General features: G+C 42.4%; 1 protein-coding gene across 5 annotated transcripts in view; it reads right to left on the bottom strand.

The window, feature by feature from the left end:
* Positions 1-26,274, bottom strand: part of SEMA5B (semaphorin 5B) — a 281,742-nt gene that overhangs the window by 79,848 nt on the left and 175,620 nt on the right. For all 5 annotated transcript variants that reach the window (XM_037397958.1, XM_037397957.1, XM_037397955.1 and 2 more), the window contains one exon: positions 3,856-3,918. In XM_037397958.1, coding sequence (XP_037253855.1) covers positions 3,856-3,918 — 63 coding nt within the window. The remainder of the gene's footprint in view (positions 1-3,855; positions 3,919-26,274) is intronic.

Genomic DNA, 26,274 nt, shown 5'->3' with positions numbered 1-26,274 from the left:
CAAGCAAAATACATTTTTGTGAGGTATTATTCATTAAAGAGCAAGCAACAAAAGGGTTTTGTGTACAGACTGGGAGATTACATCCCAAGACTAGCAACTGTGAAAAGGATTTAGTGGTCACAGTGGCTAGGCAATTCAGCATGATCTCCTATGGTAGAAGAGCTTATGAAACTGCCATGTATATGAACAGAGAGGTGAATAAGAGTTGGAAAACTTTTAATCACACTCAGGCATTAGAAAGATTGACAAGGGAATACAGGTGAAAAATTGAAATGTGCAGAAAAGAGATGAAAAATATTCAAGGGCAGTAGGAAAATGACTTAGAGAAGAAGCTTGGAGAGCTCAGCTTTTTACTATATCAAAAAGCCCAAGTACTGAATTGACAAGAGCATGTAAGTGTCTTTGTACAAAATAAATATTGGTAACTAAAAGGCTCTTTAACCCGACAGAGAAGGGCAAAATAAGACCCAGCCACTCAAAACAGAAGCCAGATCCAAAGATGAAATAGAGTACATGTTATTAACAGGGAAGGTGATGTGCCATAACAAGCCAGCAAATCACAGAGTCAGCCCATTTGTTTCAGGACTTCAGTTCAAAACTTTTTGCCTTCCTCAAAAAGGTGCAGCAGGCAAACACAAGTTGCTGAGCTCAATATAGGAATAAGCAGGTGAAATTCACAGCCAGAGCTATACAAGTTGTCAGAAGAAATGGTACCTTTAACTTTGAATCTGAGACCCAGATTTCTCATCTCCCTTTCCTCTGGCCAATAGGTACTGAAATGTGGAGTAACTGTCATGTCATAATAATTATACTTCTTATACATTTTGTGGCTTTTACTCTTTCACTTCTTGTTTTCCTTATGATAAAGCTCTCAGCATTTTAGGAAGAAATTTTCTAAGCAGCAGGAAGAATCTGATTTAGATACTCAAGAGAAAAATGGCTAAATCCCAGAATCACAGTATGGTCAAGGTTGGAAGGGACCTCTGGAGATCATCTAGTCCAACCCCTGCTAAAGCGCATTCACCTAGAGCAGGTTGCACAGAGTCTCACGCAGGGGGGTTGAATGTCTCCAGAGAAGGAAACTCCACAGCCTCTCTGGGCAGCTGTTCCAGTGCTCTGTAACCCTCAAAGTAAATTAGGTTCTTCCTCATATTCAGATGGAACTTCTTGTGTTTCAGTTTGTGCCTGTTGCCCCTTGTCCTGTTGTGGGTGCCACTGAAAAGAGCCTGGCCCCATCCTCTTGACACTCTCCCTTAAGATACATGTATACATTGATAAGATCCCCTCTCAGTCTTCTCACCTCCAGGCTAAACAGGCCCAGCTCTCTCAGCCTTTCTCATCAGGGAGATGCTCCAGCCCCCTCCTCATCTTTGTAGCCCTCTGCTAGACCCTCTCCAGAGGGTCCAGAGATCCTGTCTCCCTTGAACTGGGGAGCCCAGAACTGGACACAGCACTCCAGATGCAGCCTCACCAGGGCAGAGCAGAGGGGGAGGATCACCTCCCTCCACCTGCTGGCCACGGTTCTCCTGATGCAGCCCAAGATCCCATTGGCCTTCTTGGCCACCAGGGCACACTGCTGGCTCATGGTCAATGAATGCGGAAAAAACGGCATTTTAATTCACTAGGATGGCTTTGAAAACCTCACACTAAAATACAAAATTATTAAATGGGCAAGGAAAACGGACCAGTCATAACTTACGCAAACTACACTGGGAATTAACATAAGAGCCAAAGGTCCTGCTTATTTCCAGCCTCTATCACCACATATCTAAGTGCCTGACAACCATAACATTTATCATCAAATCATCTGTTCTAGGTAGAAAACTGTCATTAGTCAAGTTTTGACAAAGCAGAGCTGAGGCAGACAGAGCTCTGCATCTTGTGCCACCATTGCACTGCCGAATCGGAAATGTTCACACTAGTGCTGCTCTCACTTGCTGCATTTGCCCAGCCAAGGGCAGAGATGCTGGGTCAGAGCTGGACCTTTTGCTGGAGTACAGCACTTCACCAGCCGGCTAGGCTAAACTCAGTACTTTGGGAGCTAGTGTTAAGTCATTTCTCTGCAGTGTAACAAACAATGAATGAGTAGGCTTGCCCCAAGAGTGACTCAGCGATGGACACAGGTTAGAGCAGATATAGAGCTGGGAGATCTGAGTTTCCTTAGCTACTGCAGGATCCTTCTGCCTTTGTTCGTAACTTCATGTCTTCTCGTCAGACTCTTAGTCAACACCTCCATTTGCCATTAACTGTGTCAAGAAGTGTCTGACAGTCTGCTTAATTACTGTTCCTCAGAACTTCACACCCATTGCCACTTTGCCCACTGAACAATTTCAAGCTCTGGATCACAATCAGCATAAACTCAACTGTTCAGGGCATTATCCTCATGGATTTTTTGGCAAACCCTTTGCAGTCTGGGGAGGCAGCAGCAGCAAAGATACTCAGACCATCGCTTTCTTTTGGCATGACAGTAAAAAAGATAAACTGAAATTATCCTAGAATTTGTCCAGTCAAATGCATGGCTTTATCCAGGGGTTGAAAAAAGAATTCTGGCTTATAAATTCAAATTCTTCATGAACAATAGGACAGAATTTAAATCTTACAAACTTTACAATGGAAGAAAAGAGTAAAATCCTTTCTTTACACAGTAAAAAGTACAAAGATGACAAATTCAAGAATTCCTCCTGTCTTGTGTTCTGCAGTTTTTTGATCTTCTCCAACTTCTATTGGGTTCTTCTCATGGCTGGCCACGTTTGGTGTTCATTTAGCCCAACCCATTTTGCCTCCATGGTGTTTTCCTGCATAACCTACACAAAACTCTTAACAGATGTTCTAGAATACCCATGCTCCTCTTCTCCACAGCTACATGAAGCAAATTGTTGCCTATCCAGCAAAATTCAAGTTAGCTTTTTAATGTTTATAAAAGTTAATACAGTAATCACAGAAAGTTTATTATACAAAATTAATATGATCAATGGAAGGTCATATAAGCTTGTGTTTAAAGCACTGAACTGAAACCTGGCAGAATTCCAACATTTTGGGCCAGCCACACACTCACTCTCTGTTTCACTGTCCATGTCTAAGCAAAGATCATGCTTACTCTCTCTTATCCTTTGTTCGACTCCTTTGGTTTAGATGGAAAATTCTGCGGTGTGGTACTAAGGACAACAGGACACCCTCTCAGTTGAGGCCTGACCTGAAGATTTTTGAACAGTATTTCCTGCTTTTAGTTAGATGGCTTTGTTTTAGTTTCTCAGAAGAGGGGCAGAAAAGACCTGTGTTTGAATCAGAAATGCCTGCAAACTGAACTTCTGGGACAGCATGTGTTGGTTCAAGCAATTCTTACTTTAAACTGCTGTTTAGCACACTGCACCTGCCTTCAAAGGAGCTCCGTGATACTGCACCTGAACGGACTGCAGTGTGCTAGCAGATTCAATTCTCATATTCAAGCAAATTATACAAAGATGAACTCTAACCGTGTACAAGCATTGAAGCCGATGTGGCTGAATGCCAGCGGCTCACTGCTAAGTACCTAGCCTAAGCCAACCTGCCCGGCCTCACACCCCACTGCGCAAGATGTTACCCCTGGCTTGCCACCACTCTGCTCCTTGATGTGTCACAAATTGTGTCCTCTCCAGCAGTGAAATCACCTTTAAATTTAATGCAGAGCAAGTCTAATAACTTGGACAGGGGGCCTCTGAAATGGCTTGTTTGGTGGTGCTTATTACACGCTTGTGGTGGTAAATCTACACTGCTGCAAATTTACAAGCTCAAGCTGGTGTCAGATGCTCCCTGTGTGGATTTCACATGATGCAAATAAATTTAACCATAACATCATTGTAGCAAAGCAGAACTTACCTCTGTTTTCCCTTTACTTTGACAGGACCTCCTGGTGTCTTCATCTGAACCCCATGCTGTTGCCTGAGAAACCAAAATGCACAAGTCACATGACAATGCCACCAACCACCATGTCTGGAGACTCCCAAAACAAAAGCAAGTATCTCCAGCCAATTTACACACCCCAATTTAAAAGCAGCATTGTGCCGGTAAATATGTATCTCCCACTGCGCTCACAGTGCACACAAATGATAAAGAGGTAAGAAGTCCAGAGGCAGAAGCAAGTGGAATGCTAACAGAGGACAGACTTTAATTTACGTGTAAATACGACTTCTGATAGTCATTCAGCTGGAAGGTCCAAGACATAAGCCCCACACACCAAGCCATCACCTTCTTTTCAAAGAGAACAGTGCTGTATAAAACCACCAGTTTTCACCACCAAAATGAAAACCTTCCCTACAGCAAAATCCAGAAGTTCTGCACAAATCTGCTGGCCTCCTTAAATTTACCTACAAGATTATCACCTTCTAGGTAATCCTGCAGTGAAGTGAGCTGGATAAAACAACAAATGGGAGCTGACAGGCGAAACCTGGAGAGACGGGAAGTGGGAAGAAAGGTTGGATGGTGATTTGTGATGCCAGACAAGTGGGATCACATCCTGAGGTGGAGTAAAACGTATAGGGCTGAGGGTACTATTGACTGGGGGCTGAGAGCATGTGGGGTCCCCAGTCAGTTCTGACTGACTGTTTTGGAGCAAAGAGGCTCCTTTCTTCACAAGAAAAGTGAAGACCAGCAAAGCTGCATTAGAGACAACTTTTAGATTTAAAATATTCAGCAACATACCCAACCATTCAGTGCCCTCTGCAATTTTCCTCCCTTCAGCACTTTTTTAAAATAGTCCTAACAAATTCAAGCAGGTATTGTTAGCTAGAGGTGAAAATACATATAAACATCCATATTATACATAATACATCATTCTGAGTACAAGAAAAATAGATCTGTTACATAGGGAAAGGCCAGACTCACAAAGTTCAGATACAGATCCAAAGCTCCCCTAAAAGAGCCAGGATTCCTTTTTTTTCTCTCCAGTCCATTACCAACACAGGAAATGGCTTCAAAGTTCGGTCTGGATCCGAACTCTTCTTGAACCTTCTCACTGTAGCCAATACATTTATTTAAACTCTGGGCTTCCATAGAAATTTTCCCCTCGACACATGATAAATCCTGGTTTTTGCAGGAGAAAGACAGGAGACCACTAAGAAGAGGGGATTAATTATCCCACCCCCAGCTCAGGTCCACAAAGACACTTGCTCAGAAGCACAAGAAATGACACCACCCAGGAAATGCATTTATATACAACATTTGGGGAAAGAATATTTCTACCTCATTCAAAAAAAATGCTGTCTTTACCATTATCTGAGCATTCAGTTCCATTTGGCTTGAAGTATGACTTTCTGAGCACAGGCAAAGACCTAGTGGGAGAAAGGAAGAGCACAGCTCTCTCCTTCCCTGGGAGTCGCTTGGGAAATACCTCCCATGTACTCAGTCCAATCCAGGCTGAAGGCCAAAAGCTTATGCCTTAGAAGTGTTTCTGTGAGAGCTGGGATAAATCCTGGCTGAAAAGGATCATTCTGCCATATCCTGAGAGGGGATATGTCACTGGATGAGAAAGCTTGTCAATAAACCATCACAGGAGAGCAAGGAATTTTGACTGGTGACTCCCAGGAGCCCTTGACATCTGCAAAACAACTGTGCAGCAGCATCTTGATCCCCAGTCCCAAATCTAGTCTACATTCATCTAACCACAGTATCCTTGCACCTTGGATCAATTTTTGACAACTTAATTTAAAAAAAAAATAATCCAGAAGAGGCGGCTTGTTAGGTGGCTCTTTCATTTCAAGAACAGAGACAGAGCACTCTCCGTTATACACCCCAGTTTACCTTAACAGTGCTTTGACAGGACAAGATGAAAACAAAAATTGTTGGTTACTTCAGCAATCGATGCTGTTTCAATGCAAATACTCTGGGTCTTCTGGGATTGCAGCAATGCAACAGAGAAGAATTTGTCCTCCTAGGGGACACCTAGCTCTTCCTGCCAGCCACCTGCACCGCAGAGCTTTCAGACATGTTGTAAATACAGCTCAAGTCAGAGCACTGGTCCCCTCCAGCTATGTTCTCAGAGCCTAAATGTTTTTATTAGGCAACACTGCCCTTCAGCTTTCTGAAGCGCCACCTTGATGAGTCTAGCGATAACAGAAGCTCTTGGTGATGGCCCAGATTACAGGAACATGTTGTTTGTGACTGCACCATTAGTCAGGGTGCACTTCATTAGAGCTGAGGATAATTAAGCAATATGGCAATTCAGAGCATGTTTTACAAGTCCCACACATGTCTTTGGTAGGACAGGGAGGAGTTAGTTGGAAGGCTGAGTAACTCCAATGACCTCTAGTTACTCAAAGAAACTAATCATGACCCTGCAAAGCAGAACATCTTGTCAATAATAAAAATAGAATTGAAAAACCAAGGAGCTTTTTGTGTGTTTAAGTAATTATACTGCAAGGTATGAATACGCACCAGTCAGCTGACATATCACCTAGGTATGCCCTCCTGCTGGGCTCCCAGGAGCCCGCACACATCTGTGGTCATAGCCTTTGGGTTGGACCTGGTAAGAAGTCCTGGGCAGGCTTAGACCTCTGAGCTTGGGATTTCACATGAGCTTTCCAGCATTGTTTGGTTTCTTTGCTTGACTGATTAGCTGTCTTTTCAGATCAAAATGTCCCACTACTGTCATCTTTGTTGTCTTGGGCTCCTTTGTGCAAACTCCCTGTGTAATGCTGGTGCACTACCTCCTGCATCTCACTGGTGTGTCCATCCCAAACCCATCCTTGCCAGATGAAATTTTCCTCCTCTACCTTAGATTCATTTTGCCCCAATATCAAACTACATCCTGGACATTTGACAGAGAAATCTTCAGAAAGATTTTTCTCTTCTGGTGTGTACCCATATGTTTCTCAGTGAGGTAGACACCTACTTAACATTTGCACAACACTACAGCACTGTAGGGGATGTTTCGTACTTTTCCTCCTTACCTGATTGTAATGCTTCTCAATAGCCAACTTCTTGCACACTGACTTAGGTGCCTCCCCTCCCCTTCATCATCTCCCTCAATAAACCAAATTAATGTTACTTCTTTTTACTGCTGAAAGCTGTCTCTGCACGCTTGGATAAGGTACAAACTGTATTTACCAGAAGATTTTTGTTCACTCAGTTGAGTCATCATTCTGAGTTTATGATTCATTTACTCAGTTGTCTGTGTCATTTAAGGTTCCCAGCTCCAGAAGTTCCAGGAAACATCTGGGATTACTTTTGTACTTCCTGTTAGACATGTCAGTCAAAAGCAGCACAGCAGACACCTCTGAATCCATGCAGCAATAAAACAACTTTCATGGCATGGGTCATGGAACACAGAGCCTGGATGAAAATGTGACAGACCTGGGTGCCAGGCTACAGGCAAATACAGGAGAGGGTACTTTCTCCTTGCTTCTTCCCTACTTGCCACGTGCTTAACCAACCAAGCAAACACTTTTTTTAGGCTGTCAGGACATCAGCAGTTCCTCCCCTTACATCCTTACCAAGAGCATCTCAGCTCCTCATGCTACCTCCTTACAAGCTCTCCAGCATCCCCGCCTTCAATCTTCCATCATCTGCTCTTCCAGAAATGCAGTTTCTAACAGTGTTCCCAGCCACTTTGAGGACCTCCTCTACAAACATATGGCCTACGTGCAGAATGGAGGAACACCAGATTTATATGCCATATGAATGAAACAACCAGCTCAGGGCTGCAGCTGCTGTGTAAGACAAGAGTCATGCAAACCACGAGCAGGACTGTCCAGCCACCTGTGCAGACAGGCATGAGAGTACTAGCAACTTTGTCCCTGAACTGAAAATGCAGTTAAACATGCCTTCCTTCAGCCTATTTGCATGGAAACCTGGTTCTCCACATCTCTATTTCTCTTCTTGAGTTCTATGCAGGCAGATTTTCTCAATTAAAAAAAAAAAGGGCATCTGTTTGTTATTTCTGCATCTTTAGGAAGTCACATGAAGGAGAACCACAACAGAAGTCCTGTGCACCCTGGTGCAACACTGCCCAGTTAGAAATTAACAGAAAGGCACCACAAAGGCTAAGCCCCATGCTTATCTGAATATAAAAATGTCATACTCAGACACAGAAAGAAAGAGTTAACAGCTCTAATAAATTACAAGTATCATGGTTTGTTCCCAGTTCAGATGGCTGATCAACAGTTCTCTAGAAATTCTAGCTCGTCATATGCTGTCAAATCAGTTATTCAGCACACACTGCTGAGAGAAATTTTCTAGATGGATTTATTTAATCACCTGCACATCCCAGTGTTGGCAACCAAAGTACCTGCCTGTCACTAGCAAGTCCTGTTATCAATAATTATGTGCATCCTCAAATGCTGATGTGAAATCACTTTGACTTCTAGGGACCAGCTTTTACATTCAGGCCAGCAATTTATAATTACTTCATACACCACATATGAATTTAATAGTTTAAGCATACACTAATCCCTGCACTGTACTTGCACAACAGAGGCTGCAGGTTTTTGTGTGAAACCAGAACACTGCTTTAAAACTGAAAAATGAAAACTGGAGAAGAATAGGTTACACGCATGTTTATTGGGTAAATTAAACCCATTCTCAATTTCTAAGGTCTCTTATTACAAACCTATCCACCTGCTACCAACCTCACTTCCATTAAATAAGTACTCCGTGCAAGCTACTGGCAGACTTGCATGCCTGCAGACAGTACCAGAACCACGTTGTTCTCTCCTATGAAGGGAAAATAGTGTAATACTAGAACATAGATTGTGTACATTTGGAAGGAGATGAAAAAAACAAAGTACAGGGTTACTGTGGAAAAAAGCAGGGACTGATTCTGTGAGATGCCCAGCATTTTGTAAAAGGTACTGAGTTCCTCAGGTTTCTGCTAACATCAGCAGAAGCAGCACCTTGTGTTCTAGGCTTGGGTCTGCAGGGATTGCTAATGGTAGAGGCATCCATTTCCATCAACCCTCCACAGTGCCCACAGGAGACTCCTCAATCTGCCCACGGAGTAAGAGGTGATTTTGGTTCTCTGTGCGTGCCGTGCAGGGCACCCCAAGCAGAGCCTGCCAGTCACACCGCTGTTCGCTGAGTTATGCATGAGGAGGGAGGGCAGGAGGTGGTGTGATATGACAGTTACTGTGCACTAGAGACCTGAGCTGGCAGAGTAATTTCTTTCCCTGTGTATTTATTTACATCTTCCCTTCCAGTAACTGTACAAGGCACTAGTATGTTCAGAGAAATGTACCTCTGGAAAAAAACCAGACTTACTTTGAAGCTTTGAATTCAGCTTCCTGGATTCCTTATACCAGGCAAAACTTTCTGCATTTCTTATATACATTTACAATTTTTTTTGTATCAGCTCATTTCACAGTAAGGTATGGAAAATTTTCTCCCTGTCTGGGGAAAGAGGAACATGGAAGGACAATGTCTCTGCACTGCATTTAGTATTTACCAATTTTAATGGAAATAAAACACATATCTACATACCCTACTGGACCAGTTTAGTTTAACCACATGCTTAAGGGGTGCAGACCAAGTCCTTCACACAGTGGCTGCTCAGAGGCCAGTTCATTCCTCTACAAGATGTCAATCTTTTCATCCATACTGATGAAGAGATTTCAGACTTCTAAAATACCACCCATAGATTCTTGCTGATAAAGACATACGTTTATTTCTATGTTTCTATGTACTTTGCAGTGTCTACACAAGATAGCACCACTGTAAATCCACCCTTCTCTGGGCAAATTCTACAGCATTTAAAGAGAATGGTAATGCTGGGTCTTACAGCATTTAGAAGAAAAAAATCTTTGAAAGAAGTTCTATAGGCTGGATCCAGAAAAATCCATGAAAATGTTCTTGTTTAACTTTGGTTTCTATGATCTGTACTATACAAACATTGCTACAACACTTTAGCTATTCCTTCCCTATTTAATCCTCCAGACATCTGCATAAAGATCTGCTGCCTTAGTCTAAAAGTGGAAAGTTAAATTCCCTTTTTGAAGCATTGAGGGACAAGGCACATTTACAGTGCTCTATAAATAATAGCTTATTGAAATCTAACTTCTTAATAACAAAGCACAGTAGCTTAATACACTAGAGGCCATTTCTGAAGTTCCAACACTGGTAATTTATTAAAACTGTGATAAACATGTCTGATAAACAGATAACTAATACCAAAAGAACATAATGCCAAGCTTCAGCAAATAGTTCTGCTACATACTGCAGTATACAAATTACAGATGACTGCTGCACGCAGTGACAGGTATGAGGAATGATCACAGGATTCAGTCAATTCATTGCGGGGGGAGGAGGGGGCTTGAATGAACCGAATTGCATTGTGTTTTATCAAATTATTAATTGATTTCCCTTAAGTGATCTCAGATCCTTTGAGATGTGGTAAAACTCAGGTTGTTTGCTTCATTTAAACTTAAGCACCCATAGTGGCTATCAACAGACTGGTCCAGTCACACTGCTCTTCTGGAGTGGCTGGGAAGTAAGTCAGCAGGGGAAGACCTCAAAATGTAACACTTAGAAGATGGAGGCTGGCAAACATGCAAAAAAAATTATAACAAAAAACATCAGTGGATTTCTAGTTCCCATAAACTTCATCTCCGAATCAGACCTTCTCTCTATAAAAAAAAGTCAGCCTCTTACTATAGTGGGATTGATTTTGGCCTGGCATTTATTGGCCAGTGAACACGATCACTCACTCTGTTCACATCAGAGCGGAAGTGGATGCTACATATCGGCATAGTAAGGATGGAATAATTCATCAGAAAGAAGGGTTTTCTCATTTTAAGAATGGATCTTTAACTCAGCTCCAGATAATACCATCTTTGGATATTCACGTTTCTCTCTCTCACAGACTCCTATCACATCCTTACAAAGAGAAATGCAAATCTGAGTGAAGTTCCTCCACCCTGGCTCACGTATTGTACAAAAATTACAGAAATGGTGTACATCTGCACCCAACAGAGAGAGAGAAGAGTTTCCAAGAGCACTGACTATGTACTCTTTGTCTGTTTCATTCTTAAGCCTCACTGATTAGTCAAGTCTGTCCTTCCACCTTATGTTTCCAGACTGTATGCACACCCGGACAGAGCATGGCTGTGATACCTGGCAGAACGCAGCCTCAGCCGCCAAGTATGGGAGCTCTACTTTGAACAAGATATCCCAGCCCAATGAGCTATGCTACATCAGCTGAGTCATGGTAACCCACTCTGCTTATGCTCCTCTCTTATCCCAGATTCAAGGTAAAATACTTGACAGTTCTGCTGCACAGAAAGCACATCCCAGTAACCCAGCTGCAGCAAGCAGTAAGTGGGTAAGCTCCTGTACCTCTGTCGTGTGTCTGTGCCTATAGAGACAACCTGTTTTCAACTGCAAGTGTTAGTTTTTGAGGGAAAGTTCTCAGCTGCTCCGAGTTCTTCTTGGATGGTCAATGCCACTGATTTTCTCTTTCACAGCTTCAAAATCCCTTGTTATTTACTGGCATTATAGGAGCACACAGAGGCATGAACTGAGATTGTGACCCCATATTTCTAGGCAATATACAAGCATACTGTGGCAGAGAATTTCTGTCTGAGAGCACTTACAAGCTAAACAGACAACACAGGCACATGGGAGGAAAGGAAAACCAGAAGCACAGAGAGGTCAGCTGAGTAGGACGAGCCAGCGAGCATCTTGGAGGCAGAGATGAGCACTGAACTTTGCTCTCTGGAGGACTAAAAACTTTCCTGACTAGCACAAAACGAGTTCTTCGACAGCTTTTTTTTGCTAGTATCACAAAATGCATCCACTGCATCAGTGGTGCACAGGGGGAGAGAATTTAGATACTAGAACAATGGGCAAGATGCTGCGAATCCTGCCTTCTTTCCAACTTCTTGGGGCAAGGCCAGTCTCATGTACAAAAGCAAATTTAAGTTTTGGTGCCTTCAACTTCCATTTTTCCTGCAGGACATTCCATTAAACAATATAAGGTCTGTAAATCAGACACTCCGCTCTCTCTGCAGCGTCAGGTAGGAATTTACAACTCCAGACCATACGTTTCCTTATCTGAAAGGAGCATTGTATGAGGCTTAACAGATCAGTTTCTGCAGTATACTCAAATGGAAAGCACTGTAGAAGTACAAGGTTTTATTATTAAAGACAATTGTCTAAAGCTTTAGTAAAGAACATTTAATACCAAGTACTAGAACTGAAGTGGTGTTTTCTAAAATAAACAATAAAGATAGTCACATCCAGGTTACAACCTGTACTTTTTTTCAGCTCTTTGGGAATTTTAGTGTACAATGTATTGTTGAGCAGCCAAGTCAACCTTCAGGAGGTACTGTCAAGTTAAAATTCACATCTGAAGCAAACAGATTGACTTGCCAGTGCTTTAAGCACACTTTCAGTAACCGTGGTGTAAAACATTCGTAACTTGATGCTGAATTCCACACAGAGAAGAATCTGAGCTTTTTTACATAATGGAACTTTGTCATCCAAATTCACAGTTTTCACAGCGCGTGTGAGCCTCCGTCATAGCCCAGGACTCCCTATGCAAGCCCCTGTAGGTACGGTCCTGTCAAAATGCATTATAAGCAAATTATAATAATATACGAAGCATTAGGTAGCAGTGGATGGCAGAGCACAGGGAGGCAACGGAGCATAACCACACAATAGGGAAAGGTCACGGCTCACCAACCGCATAACTCATTGTGAGATTTTCGTAATCAGAAGAGTTTTAGTATATCAAGGATGCAATTCTTCTGAGACACAAATGGGACACATGGGAGAAAGCAAAAGAAGTGACATTAACCACAGAGGAGAGAGATGCTGGCTTCATGGGTTGATTTAAAGTGGGGTTAGCCTTTTACATGAAGTAATAAGCAGGTCTGTGAAAGACTCTTAAAATTAATAGAAGCAATAACACAATGTAACCAGGATACGCCTGAAGAGAGGGGAATCAGTGGCAGGGTGCAAAGACACTGGTGATCCAGCACCAACAGGAACTATGGATGTCACAGTATACTTGAACAGAAGGGCTTGTGGAAGCCAGGAGTGATGCCCGGATTACAGGTTTCAGCGACAGACTGGATTGCCGTGCTGTCCATAGAGGTAAAGACAGAAGGAGCACACGCTCTGCTGCAGCTGTATGCTGAGCTTAGACTGACAGCTACGTATTTATGCAGCAATGTTAGATGAGCACGCCAACATGGTACTTCGGAAGAAAGATACGGCTCTGAAGAAGAGAGATAAAGATGGCACTGGGTTTCTGTTTCCACTATCTAGTGTTTGTATTTTCATCACTCTATGTAAAGAAAACTGTCAGTCTGTGACAATGATTTAATTTTGCTGATGATGTACTTTATTTTGCTTGAAAGTGCTTAACACTGCAATGATTTAGTTGCAAGAGCTATATGGGAATGTTTATCTTTTTTTTTTTTTTTTTTTTTTAAAAGAACTTAACCCATCAGATATTTCTATCGCTTTTAAGTATGCAAAAGCGTGCACAGGGCCAAATACAGATTGATAGTCTTAGTTAACTGGGACATTTGGCATGCTAGTAAAAAAGGACCTTAAAGCTCTTACCTGTAGCCGGTTTAGAATGAATGACAACATCCAGAACTGGAGAACAGTACAGGGGATGTTGGCGAAGGATGACTTACAGTGTTTCCTACTGCTGAAGATCAAAAGCATATAGAACCTGAGACAAGATTTTTAGCATACTGGGTAATTAACAGCCACAGTGGAATTTGGTTTCTTGCCATGTCACCTTCAGTTTATAGCTTATGACAACAAACATTTACTAAATGTACTGGAGATTACAGAGACATAAGTTTATATGATAAATCAATAAAATAGCTAAATAAAGAGGTTAACATACACTGAGTCAAAAACGATTAAAGAAAAATTCCACTGCAGTCACGTACGGGTCAGAAATATAATAAGCACAGCACAGCCAATGCACGTGGCAGTGCAGTTGATGCTGGCCAGGTGGGCACCACACAGCACTAATTCTCACCCCAGCAACACTGTCTGTTCTGTAAAGAACAGGTTTTGTTGTGGTTTGGTTTTTCTTCAGTTGCTACAAACAAGGTACAACAAGCTATTTCTAAGAAGCAAGCCAATGAACAGAGTCACAGCAATGGTTGCCCTTGATAAAGTGGAGGCAATTCTTCCTTTAAGGCTCCTCTACCGCCAAAAGATGTCCATCTCCACCCCTTTATGTTCTTTGGCAGAGTCGCCATTCAGAACTAAATCCCTCCTTCCTCTTTGTAGGCTCCACTGATGGATGTGACAAGACTTCTAAGCAGCCTCCTCTTACTGTTCTGCACAATAATTTCTGGAATAGGAGGTTCAAAACCCTTCCAGTGGACCAAGCCCATATTCAGTACAAAATCAATTTACCATGGCTATAGTCTCCTTTGTATTTCTGCATCAAGCAAGGCAATTTTACTCTCCCTCATTTTTCTGCTCTGGGTTTCCTTGCCATTGTGCCTCTTTGAAGCTCACTGCTATGTAGAGATGTTAAGGGTTCTCCACCAGACATTTTTTTAATGTTCCCTCCCCGCCTGCTTCTAAGACAAACTGGACAAATCCTGCACAGTCAACTGAGTGCATTTTTGCGCACCCACATTAATAGTTCAGCTATGAAAAGCAATCTTCCCACATATGCTTCAAACTGAAAATGTAATCACTGAAGCCCATGTGAAACCTCTGTGTATTATCAGCTTTCTGAAGCGGGCAAGTCTTGCATTCTTTATTCCTTTCCAGATTACATCATCGAATATGTGTGTTCAGCATTTATTTGTTTGCTTTGAGAAGGAGCTAAAATAAGTTTGAGGAAATGCCCAATTTGGATCTGATTCGCCTAGCAGTTAGGCTGAGATTCAGGAATTAAAATCACCACGTCTTGCAGTATTAAAGAGACTAATGAAGAACTCTACATGACATTTTCACTGTTCTGTGCCTCTTGTTCTTCTTTAGGGAAATCACACCTATTGCATTAGGGGGAGCCTAATACTCTATCAGATGACAAACACTGCAATATATTCTCATTAAAATTGTGTAAGAGGTTGAACATGGTTTGAGTCCTGTCTTGGCTTGAAAAAAGGAGGCAGCGTGCAATTAAATGTGCGTGGTGATTCAATTTATCATATCAACATTCTTTTCTGGTTGTGCACTTAAGCTTGGTGTAGTACAACCAAAAGGGAAGACACTGGATTTTTTTAAAGTGAAAGATGCACTATTAAGACCAAACGAAAGCTTTGCCATTACTTTAATTAGCCACGGCCAGTTTTGTGCAAGCCAGAGAGAAGGCTGAAGACAGAGAGCCTGCCTGTACCACGGGAACTTAAACAAAGCCCAACTCTCCCCTCTGCTCTTCCCCATTTTAAAGTAATATTTTTTGAGCCTCAAGGATATGGGGAAAAAATTCTAAATCCTCAGCTAAAAAGGAATCTTTCCCTATTCAGTTCAGCAGATGTATGTCCGTATTTCCATTTGTTTCATATACCTAGAGAAAGGATCCAGACTGCTCTTCCTAGACAGCAGAATTTTGACGTGTGCTGTGGAAGCACATGGAATACTCAGTTGCGCTCTGCTAGGCATTTCTGCTTAAAGCTAAGTGGCAATTCTTGCCCCGTAGAGCCTGAATCCTAGTGTTAAGGTGAAAGACAACATGTGGCTGCAAAAGAGCAGCAAGATGACTGATATTTGACATCAGGGAGTACAGACGGTGCACAGGCAAGTGTCGTGCAAGCTTCCCCGGAGAGTTATCAGCAGCACACCCAGATTTTGACCTTTACACTCTATGGGATTTTGTGCTCAGCATCACAAACTGCCAGAAAGTGTCATTTCTGATAAATGACTAATAACCAGTAAGTAAGACCTTTCAGGTGTTACCAGGCTGGGTTGGAAGAGGAAGTCAGTGATGAAAGGTACCCCATGTTTCATAAAGCAGACTTCAGTATTATTATTTTTTTATTGTTGTATAGCTATGCTGTGCATTATATATTTGCTTTCCTCTACCAGGTGCCTAACACTGTTGATAAGCTAATTACAACCTTCTGCTTATTTCATGTCAAGCTTAACTCCACAGTCTGAGCCTAGCCTGCAGTTCTGGCATGTTTTTTCCTTAATCTAAGACCATCTGTGCTCCATCAGCAAGGAACACTTAAATACAGAGAAAGTGAAGAACCAACAATGTTGAATTCCCTGCACACTGCCCCCAACTCCTCTCCTCAGCATTTCCAATTAAGCGTGAAGCCAACATCCATCCAGTCCTAAATACTCTGGAAGCCTCTGAGCAGGCTATGGTTATCTACAGATGCAGCAACGCTTTTCAGTGGTCAGAGGGGAAATGACAAGCCAGAAAGGACCTGAATCTCTCCATTTTTTTACATCTTTACATCGAAAGCTACACATTTCAAATACCATCACATCACCAGCAATACATGCAGTACCTGAGTTCAGCACTTGATCAATGTAAATCAAATACTTGTCTCAGAGAAGCACAAGAAGTCAGTTTGGGAAAAAAGTGATGGTGATGATTTAACAAGAATCCAAAAGCTATTTCTTGAGTCTTATGTTTATTGCTGTAAAATGGAAGTTCATTACAGTTTAAATCAAAACCGGACTGCAGCATTAGGGAAGATGGCTCTCTGCCCCTCTCCTGTCCCACCACTGAAAGTTCAAGTGTTTCTAACCCCTGCTGTCCGCTAGCCACCCAGCCCAGCTGGACACAGTCCCTGCCTGCTGCTGCTGCAAGTGGCCAGAACCCCACTGCAGTGCATAGCCTCAATCCACCTTAGCTTCCTCCTAAGGCTGGGAAACAGATGCCTTCAGGCTCCCTGCTTGGTCTGTCATACAGTTTGCCTTGCTTCTGCCTCCTCTTTTCCAACACCAGACGTCAGCACCTGATGCCATAGCAAGCTCTGCCAAGCTTCATCTCAACAAGGAATTTATTTGCTCCTTCTCCTGCAAGGATGACTCTGATGCAGTGTCTTTTATTCCTTCCTCCCAACTCCTCTGTTGTGCTCTCCAGTCTGCACTCTCCTGCCAACCCAGGATTTATTTTCCAATTTCTTGCAGTTTGAGTCCTGCCCTTACATTCCCCTTGCTACCTGGCTCTTCCCTCACATCCCCTCCAGCATGTTTGCATTCAACCTCTGCCAAGGTCAAAGATTCCACAAATGGGTTTTGAGAATATGCCTTATAATTAAGATGGGGGAATACAAAATGATTCTCCAACAGGATTAATACAGTATACTTCTTTGTGCTTCTTCTAACTCCTTTTTGTTTTTCAACGCTTTCATATTTATCTTGTATCAGAAAAAAAGTATCTTTTACCACCTCGATCTTAAATCTTCAGTAACTGATCTCACAGCAAAAGCTACTAAATTTGTAACAATTATATTAGCCACATACATTTTTTCTCCTGTCACTATGTTTATCACCATTATATTTATGAACTATTGATCATTCCTTTCTGTCCTATGCATCAAAATCCTCTCCTCTTAGGCAACTACAGTTTGTCTCTTAATGCTCCCAGGCTAACTTAAGAAATTTATTTTTTTTTTCATTCTTAATAAATCACCTCTTTGAGCAACCTTGTACCTGTTTCAGATGGCTGCAGCCCTGTTATACCTTCTTCTTTACGTATAAGGAATTAAAACATTCTACTTCAAAAACTTCAAAATCATGATTGTCTCCTGTCTGAAGTGATTAATTAATAATTAAAATAACATATGGAATCTGATCTGCATTCTTGACACAAAAGTGTTTCCAATGAGGACGTTTTTTTATTTAACCCTCCCCCCAAAATACTTTCCAAGCTGTTTTTTTTGAAACAAATTTACAGAATTATTTGTATTTTAGGTATTTTTATCTGAAGGGATACATTTTTATTGTATTTTCCCCCTACCAGACCCCAACTACTCTGTTTTTACATTAAGAGGTTTTCATTTAAGAACTTTAGAAAAAAGTAGTGAAAAACGGGTCCATTTTAAACATGTGGACATACTGAAGTTACATAATTGCTTACCGAGAAAGCAGAGGCAAAGATAACAACTGCTTAACATTACATGTACTACAAATCAGAATATGACAACTTCGCAGACTCATGATTAAGACAAATTCCCTGTATTTACAAGTGTATATCATCATGTCTAATACTTCAGTCTTGAAGAGAAAGCCACATATTTCAAAGCACTTCAAAAGGACAAGTAATGTTATTTCAGCTTCACATGAGGAAAAAAGAAAAGCTCAGACTGAAGATGGCTGGAAACCACCTTACCTCCCCACAGCCATCTACAAGTGAGGCAGCTAGTCCATGCTATCCAAACTCTTCTTACAAAGAATGGAAATAAATACGTGATGTTTCTACATGTGTCCTTCCACTGACTCTCCATGTGCAGCCTCCCCAGTCTCAGAATAGATTAGTCTCTACACAGTCACACTACTGAGAAAAATGTATCAGATAGGTATAACCACAGTGTGGTAACACTTAAATAAAAAATACAAATAAAACACCCCAAAACATTTCAGTGACAGTAGAATACCTGCAAGATTGTTGTTCCTATTGACTGTTCAAGCTGTGGTCGCACCCAGCAACTCATTTATAACCCACAGGCACATCCCTCACCCTCTTCCACCCAACCTTCCTCTCCCACTGCCTGCTCATTAGCAGGTAACTCACAGCAGTTGTTGCCTGACGTTGTTTAGCTGGAAGCTTGTTACTTCTACTGCAGCCCCGAAGAAAGGTTTCTGAGCCTCAAAACTTGCCATCTTTCTCCACAGGGCTGGAGAGGCCATAGGTACAGTCAAGGTTGTGCCTGTTTACTTGTTTGTCCTCTTTGCACATAGGTTGTGCTTTCCTTGAGCTTAGCCTGGGAAAGGTAAGAGAAGTCTTGGAGGCCAGAGCTCTTTGAGGCTCTCAAACGATTCAGGGGCACTGTGCTTGCTATGCTGAGACAGGACCAATATCCTGTGGGAGTGATGAGCAAACTGTTCCTGTTTCTGCTCCCCAGCTCTGGGTCTCTGGTAACAGATGTGCAGGCCATGTTAGGGACTCTGCTGTGTAGCTCCAGGCTCCAATAATCCCCTCATATTAGTCACTCAGAACTGCTGCATTTAAAAGAAGCTGTAAAACACACATCAGCTAAACTGTTACTAACAGAGAAAAGTAGGTTTATTTATCTAGGGGGAAAAAATGCACACACTGACATGAAATGCATTTACTATAATTTTTTCTTTCCAAGAGCTCAATAGTTGGTTTTAAAGGAAACATGAGGTCATTCACAGGCCCTTTTAGAGAGATGCAAATCAATAAATGATGATTTTTTTTTTAATGCTTTCATTGTATACGACTGGATGCTATCAGGGTCAAAGTTAATCCTCTGCAGAGAGGTAGGGCAAGGGACGTGAATCATTTACATCTCCCATAAGCTCTGCTTTGAGAATAAAATGTAGATATTTGTCTGTATTCTCAATCTTAAAAAAAACCCAGCTGCTGCTTTTTTTGCAGTAATTGGCCTCGATACTCCACTGTTCATCTTGTAAAATACAGTCCTTTGTGTTTCCAGGGATTTCTCTTACTTCTGACTTCCCAGCACATGCAATTCAGCTTCTGCACCAGGGATGGCTCAGGGTGCTGGGTCCCAGGTAGGAAGAACACTTCACTGAACACAGCCCTGAGAAGCAGCAAACCGCAGAGCTGGCCGCAGCAGGGTGCCAGGATCTCTCCCCAGGCTCCACCGATCAGCAGCTCACCACCTCCACAAACCTGGGCTTGCTGAAGGGGGGAGAGACTGTGGGAGGTATCACCTCCTCTCCAGGAGAGCACGAAACAGGAGCTGACTGCGTGAACCCCACACTCCGCATGTGAAACTCAATAGGTTGCTGTTGCCACATGACTGCTCTTAGCAAAGGTGCTGCATTAAGCATGTCCTACATTAGAGCCTTCACTAATGATTGCATCTCAGCACCCTAATTGGGACAGGAGCAACTAGGAAACACACTGAGTGCCTTGCAGTAAGCCAGCATTTGCAGCTAGAGAATAAACTTCTCCCATGTCTAAAAATATCCCACATCCCTAAAGTAATAATAAGAAAAAAGCAGCATATTTTCATATAAATCTCAGTTTATATAAATGTTTCTCAGTTTAGCTAAGGTGTAGCCTACAACAAGAGGCTGATTTGCCTCTCAGGAACATCTGCAGAGCTGGATTTGTTGACAGCAGCTGCAGATGAACGTGTGTGTCAGGGCACAGGACACCCAGGGTATAAGTACACACAGATCCCCAAAAGCCTCCTGGAGATGGTGGAGTGGGAAGCAGTCCACACAGAAATAGGGGTAAATGGGCAAACCAAAATACATTTTGCAAAGATACAGAAGCAACATTGGTGACAAGAAATGAGAAGTCCAAGGGATTTTTTTTTATTTTTTATTTTTTCCCTTCCCTTTCTAATGGATGTTTAATGATCCTACTGTAAGTTGCAAGGAATAAGAACATCAGTCTTCATTCCCTACACGTAAAATGCCCAACAGGATTTTATCAAATAAAGAGCCCAATATGCTACTGTTATCAGTAAGTGACTTCAGCAGCTAATTAAATTCTCAGTTTCTGAATCCTGCTCATAATGTTTGCTGATGAAGACCAAAACCCCTGTAGTAATTCTGGTTTTTAGGTGAGGTGAGGCAGGGAAGGAGGGAATGACAACTAACAAATTACCCAGGAAAGCGGGCTAGCAATCCACAGCTGACACTCATCACACAAGCCTCACTTCACTGTCTAAGCGTAACAGGGAAGTTCCCCTCCAGATGTAAATCAGCTCCATGGCCTTCACTGACTCCAAGGAGGCTGCCCTGCTTAATGCAAGTATGAATCCAGACAGGTATAGCTCCTGAACCTCCTGTATGTGCTATAGAGGCCTATGTATATGATCCTCCTTGTATGGGTACATAAATATGTATATATAGGTAAAAATACATATTGGAATATATATATATGAGAATTTCCTTTACCATACCTCAATGCTCACTCACCTCGGAGGGCAATTAAATCGATCATAACTAGGCAGTGCACTCCAAGCCAGTTTAGCAAATCTATGAATGCACATACTGAAATGTATTCTCACTTTGTAGAGCGTGCAGCATGTTCTTAACTCAGTCAAGTCTCAAAGGAAAACAGGCATTTATTTAAAGCTAAACCTGGGCTTAAAAGCTTTGCTGGCTGTAAATGGGCCTCTGAGTTGGGTTCTCTTAGACAGAGAGGATGGTGTATTCAGAAATCACTCAACACTATGGAGTGTGAGAAGAGATTTGCTTTCTCTGCTCTCTGAACTTTAGCTGATGAGTAACATCAGCACAAGGTTGGTTCCCAACAGCATATGCTGTAGCCTATTAAAGAGTACAGTTCCCTGCAGCGAGGAGCTGAAGTGTGGCCTTCAGACATGCCTACCTCCTGTCTGACATGCCTTGTTTTCTTCCCCTGTCTCCCATTCCAGGTAGAAATTTCTCTTTTAGATTCTGGGAAGGGAGATCTGCACCTGAAAGTCACAATCTAGCCCCTGATCAGTCATTTTTAGGAAAGATGTATTCAGGGAGTAGATTTTATTTGGGAACCTGAAACCATAAGATTAAAAAGCTGAATTTGCCAGAAAGTTTGTTCAGCCAATATAAGCTTTATTATGGAATAGCTTTAAACCTCTAGGCTGAGAGTGAGAGGTTTTAGGTGCAGCTTTGGAAGGTGATTTATGAATAGATTTATATGTTAATCTGTTAATAAAAAAAGTAGCGTACTGATAAAATATGTGACAATCATAACTCAGCTATGAGCCACATATTAAAGACTGCATCTGCTCTAGTAGAGGTTTTGATTATGTTTTTAAATGAGGGAACTGCATTGGCCTAAAAATAAAAAAATAAGTGCTTTATCTAGAAATATGCACCATATAATTCAAAGATGTATCTGGGAATCTGCAAAAAACCAAATAATAAACTTCTTTTAAGAAAACTACTTCTGGAAAGTGAAGCTTATTCCTAAATATTTCAAAATGGAGTTCCTGTCAGGCAGCTCAGCGGTACATAGAGATAGGCAAAGTATTCTCACTCTTTCCCAAAATTACTTCCCAAACTGGATTTTAAATTGGATGATAATCTTGACACTCCAACTAGATTGAAGAAATAAATATCTTCAGCAAAGTTAGGTCAGCTTCTGAGCACCCAAGGGTTTGTGCTGCATATCAATGCCTAGTTTCCTCATGATTTTTGAAAGGAAATTTTGAAAAATGGGAATGGCTCTGGCTCAAGGATATTTCTGCAAGTAAATCTGAAATACAATACTTTTACCTCTTTTTATTGACAAAACTCACAGCACTTTATAAAGGAGTGCTATATCCCTATTTCACACGCGAGCAAACACCAGGCAGATAAACCCAGCAGATTAACTTTCCCTCAGGCGCCTGCAGGCAGAGCCAGCAGTACAAATTCGGGCCCTCCAAGCCCCATCTGGTGCCTATCCAGCATCTCTTGGGGATGTAAGATTTATCTATTATTTGTACGTTTTCTGATGAGCACCAGGGCTTTGGGAACATATTCTGAATCCTTAATATTTCCCAGTGAAGTATTTTCATCAGGAAAGATTACTTGAGTGACAATTTGTGCTGCAAACTGTATTACTTCACTGCTCCCTGTTGGTTTTGTTTATCATATATTATCCAACTATACGGACAAAACCCAAGTTAAACTCTGCCACCTCTCCTCACACTTCTATACACTTGCAGAGCATATTTTTCATCAGCACACATAAATGTGGCACTACTGAGCCCTAAATAAGTAGAAAATAATGCATTTAATGCTCGGTTTGATTCAAAGTGCAAAATATGAAACCTGTTCCATTTGTTGCTATGTGACATATTGAGGACTGATAGGCAAGTTTTATTAACTATACTTTGTTGATACGTACTGTTGATTTACCAGTGATTACGCCACAGAGTTAAAAGATGCCTCCAGGGAGCAGCAGGGAAGGAAGTGTGTCTTTAGGAGCAGCTGTGCAGTTTAAGAGCTTCACTTCTGTAGCAGGAATGTCTCTGCTACTTGGATTGAGGGAAGAAAGACTGGACTAACCGTGCTTACTGGAGATGCACCGGATACATAGCTGCAGTTCATCTGCTACAGGACTATACAGAAACATTTTTTCCCTATTTCAGGTTTAAAAAAATGCCCATTGCAAAGCCCCACAATATCAGCAGAAAGAAATTGATTTCAATAAGCTTCAGATCAAGTCTTAAGAGCTGATGCTGCCTAAGCACGATGTTAACTTCAAGCTTGGGTTCAAATTTTATGCCACCAGTAGGACTGAGAAGTTCAAGTTTTGCCCTAATGACTTGGTAAGATCCTCCAAAAGCCCACATGAATACAGGTACCTTTATTTAAAAATTTGGAGCAAATTTTGAAAAACAAATAAAGTCATGTGTTTTGTAGCATTTTCGTGTTTTGCAGTGGGGTAATGATAGATCTGCAATTGGAGACCTAGATCCTGGCAGCCCATGCGGTACTGGACACCGTGTAACTCCACAGGCAATCCTACCAAATTCAGGGTTATGACTATCAAAGAACTAACATGCTCTGTCTCTGAACTTAGCCCTCACTTAATTTTTGTCCTCAGGAAAAAATATTATATTATTAACTAAAGCATATCTTAATCTCAAAATTTTTGTCTTCTTTAACAGATGAAATAACATAATGTCTCCCAAATAGTTTTGCAATAGCCAAACCCATTTTTTCTTTCCTATTCTGCTAAAATACAGTTTGTTTTTAAGAAAGGGAACACATACAGACTCTTGAAGTATTTTAAGTACTATTAACCTATATAACTGGTGTGCATACAAACCTCACAGGGTTGCTTAGAAAGTTTTTCACAAGAGATCTTCCATTAAAACAAATAATTGAAATCAAAACATTTTATGAAATTCTAACATTTTCTAGTAAACTTACCAGATGAGAGTCCAGGAGGGAACCTTGGATCCAGGGGCAAAGTTTTTGTCACAAACATAAAGGAAAGGAAAAAAGATGCCCCAAACAAACCAGGTCAATCGCTTGAGATGAGAAAAATGCACATTCAAATCCTCTCTCTTGATGCTTCGAAAATAACTTGACCCAGAATATTTGCATCCCAAAGTAACCATGGGTCTATCACCTTCTATTTCAAATTTTACAAAGACACCAAAAAGTCTTGTTTTCATCTCAGCACAAAAAGGATGGAAATATTGTCATCTCAAAAAGGTTGGAAAAATAATTTCCCACTCAATTCAATTGAGAACAATAAGTTCCAGGTAAAAATCAGTGTGAACAGGGGGTAGGCACTGGGATTTATGAAATGCCTGCCAAGTAGCCTGCTTTTAACGCACACCAGAGAACAGCTTTCCTTGCTATGAAGTCCTAATCAGCATCATGCCTTTTTAAAAATTTGCTCAAAGGCTTATGTTTTTAAAATGACCCTTCCACCTACTCTATTAATTACAAACTCCAGTATAAAAGTGACTTTTCTGTGGCCTGAATGTGAAAACTGCAGATTAGGAGCTAAACTTGTTTCAGACCCATGCATAAATTAAACAGTATGTGCACCCAGTGCACATAATTTAAAAAATGTGTTCTATAAAATGTCTAATAGAATCATAGAGTCATTTAGGTTGAAAAAGAACTTTGAGGTCGTCAAGTCCAACTGTTAACCCAGGATTGCCATGTCCACCACTAAACTGTGCCTTTAAGCACCGCACCTCTACATTTTTTAAACATCCCCAGGGATGGTGATTCTACCTTCTCCCTGGGAAGCCTGTTCCAATGCTTGACCACACTTTCAGTGAAGAAATTTTTCCTAATCTCCAATCTAAACCTTCCCTGGTACAACTTAAGGCTGTTTCTTGTTATCTGGGAGAAGAGACCAACACCCACCTTGCTACAGCCTCCTTTCAGGCAATTTTAGAGAGCAATAAGATCCACCTGAATCTCCTGCAGGCTAAACAACCCCAGTTCCTTCAGCTGCTCCTCATAAGACTTGTGCTGCAGACCCTTCCCCAGCTCCGTTGCCCATCTCTGGACACGCTCCAGCACCTCCATGTCCCTGTTGTAGTGAGAGGTCCAAAACTGAACCCAGGATTCGAGGTGGGGCCTCACCAGTGCCCAGTACAGGGGGACAATCACTGCCCTGGCCCTGCTGGCCACACTGTTTCAGATACAAGCAAGGATGCTGTTGGCCACCTTGGCCACCTGGGCACACTGCTGGCTCACGTCCAGCCGGCTGTCGACCAGCACCCCCAGGCCCTTTTCCTCCAGGCACTCCCAGCCCCCTGCCCCAGCCCGTAGTGCTGCGGGGGGTTGCTGTGACCCACGGGCAGGACCCGGCACTGAGCCCTGTTGAACCTCATACAACTGACCTGGGCCCATCGGTCCAGCCTGTCCCGATCCTCTGCAGAGCCTCCTGCCCTCTGCACATCAACACCCCCCAGCCTGGTGTCACCTGCAAACCGACCGAGGGAGCACTCGATCCCCTTGCCCAGATCATCGATGAAGACATTAACCAGGACCGGCCCCACCACTGAGCCCTGGGCAGCACCACGTGTGCCCGGCCACCAGCGGGATGTGACTCCATTCCCCACCACCCTGGGCTCGGCCGCCCAGCCAGCTTTAACCCAGCACAGAGCACCCCCACGCAAGCCAGGAGCAGCCAGTTTCCCCAGGTGAATGCTGTGGGAGATGGTGTCACAGGCTTTACTAAGGTCCAGGTAGGCAACATCCACAGCCTTTCCCTCATCCACTAGGCAGGTCACCTTGTCATAGGTGGAGATCAAGGTTCATCAAGCAGGACGTGCCTTTCATAAACCCATGCTGGCTGGGCCTGATCCCCTGGTGTTGTCCTGTATGTGCCATGTGATGCGCTCAGGATGATCTGCTCCATAACCTTCCCTGGCACTGAGGTCAGGCTGACAGGTCTGTAGTTCCCTGGATCCTCCTTCCTGCTCTTCTTGTAGGTGAGCATCTCATTGTCTAGCCTGCAGTCTACTGGGACCTCCCCAGTGAGGCAGGACTGATGATAAATGATGGAGAGTGGCTCAGTGACCACTTCCACCAGCTCCCTCAGCACCCTTGGGTGGATCCATCTGGCCCCATAAACGTGTGCATGTCTAAGTGGAGCAGCAGGTCACTGACCATTTCCTCCTGTGCTGTGGGGACTTCATTCTGCTCCTCCTCATCCCTGTCTTCCAGCTCAGGGGGCTGAGTACCCTGAGGGCAACCAATCTTTTTATGAAAGGCTGAGGCAAAGGCAGC

Source organism: Falco rusticolus, chromosome 8 (assembly GCF_015220075.1).
Source record: "Falco rusticolus isolate bFalRus1 chromosome 8, bFalRus1.pri, whole genome shotgun sequence".
NCBI classification, from domain to species: domain Eukaryota; kingdom Metazoa; phylum Chordata; class Aves; order Falconiformes; family Falconidae; genus Falco; species Falco rusticolus.
Note: the sequence above shows the minus strand (reverse complement) of the source record. Positions and strands in the feature narration are given on the sequence as shown.